The sequence below is a fragment of the Octopus bimaculoides genome, chromosome 21, assembly GCF_001194135.2.
Source record: "Octopus bimaculoides isolate UCB-OBI-ISO-001 chromosome 21, ASM119413v2, whole genome shotgun sequence".
Lineage (NCBI taxonomy): Eukaryota > Metazoa > Mollusca > Cephalopoda > Octopoda > Octopodidae > Octopus > Octopus bimaculoides.
Genome location: NC_069001.1, coordinates 37653475 through 37654309, shown reverse-complemented (window position 1 = coordinate 37654309; position 835 = coordinate 37653475). Strand labels below are relative to the sequence as shown.

General features: G+C 30.8%; 1 protein-coding gene across 1 annotated transcript in view; it reads left to right on the top strand.

Moving 5' to 3' along the window:
- Positions 1 to 169: 169 nt before the first annotated feature.
- Positions 170 to 835, top strand: part of LOC106868811 (ATP-binding cassette sub-family C member 2) — a 25044-nt gene continuing 24378 nt past the window's right edge. The window contains exon 1 of the mRNA XM_014914231.2: positions 170 to 298. Coding sequence (XP_014769717.2) covers positions 170 to 298 — 129 coding nt within the window. The remainder of the gene's footprint in view (positions 299 to 835) is intronic.

The following is an 835-nucleotide window of genomic DNA, read 5'->3' as shown; positions in this document are numbered from 1 at the left end:
TGAAAAGCGAATACACAGACATCTCTATTTTATATATTAAATATATATATATATATATATAATTTATATATAATTTATATATATATATAATTTATATATATATATATATATATATATATATATGTATGCAAATCTCTCTCTGTCTTCACAGGTGACATTGCTGATGTACATGACTTTGTATTTCACACAAGATACCGGAAACCTCTCCACTGAGAATTTCTTCATGATGTATATGGCTACCAGCATCCTTGAGACCAATTTTGTAATGTTTCCTGACGTGATTGCTGATTGTACAAAGGTAAGAATGTCAGATGTGAAGAAAGTTTGTTGTCTTCCAGAGTCACTATTTTGATTGAGTCTGCTTTAGTCTGCTGTTTCATGCCACCATGGCACATCTCTGTGTCGTGTTGCTGCAACATTACTTAAAATAAATTGTAATGGACTATGTCCAATAGAATTACACGTTCATAATAGCTCTCTCTCTCTATGCGTATGCATATATAGATATATATATATATATATACAAAAATAAGAGGAATGACCAGCAAAAGTAGACTCCTATATGCTAGAAATAGATGCTGAATCATCTAACCACGAAGAATATGTTCTCAGTAAAAATTTCAGCGAGACAACAGACTGTAGTATTTTTTCATTTGTCTTGCCCTTTTACAGTCTGTTGTCTCGCTAAATTTTTTACTGAGAACATATTTTTTTTCATGGTTAGATGATTCGGCATCTATTTCTAGCATATAGGAGTCCACTTTTTCTGGTCATTCCTCTTATTTTTGTATGTAATATAATTTTAATCTTCGGATTTTTTTAATATGCTAGACCA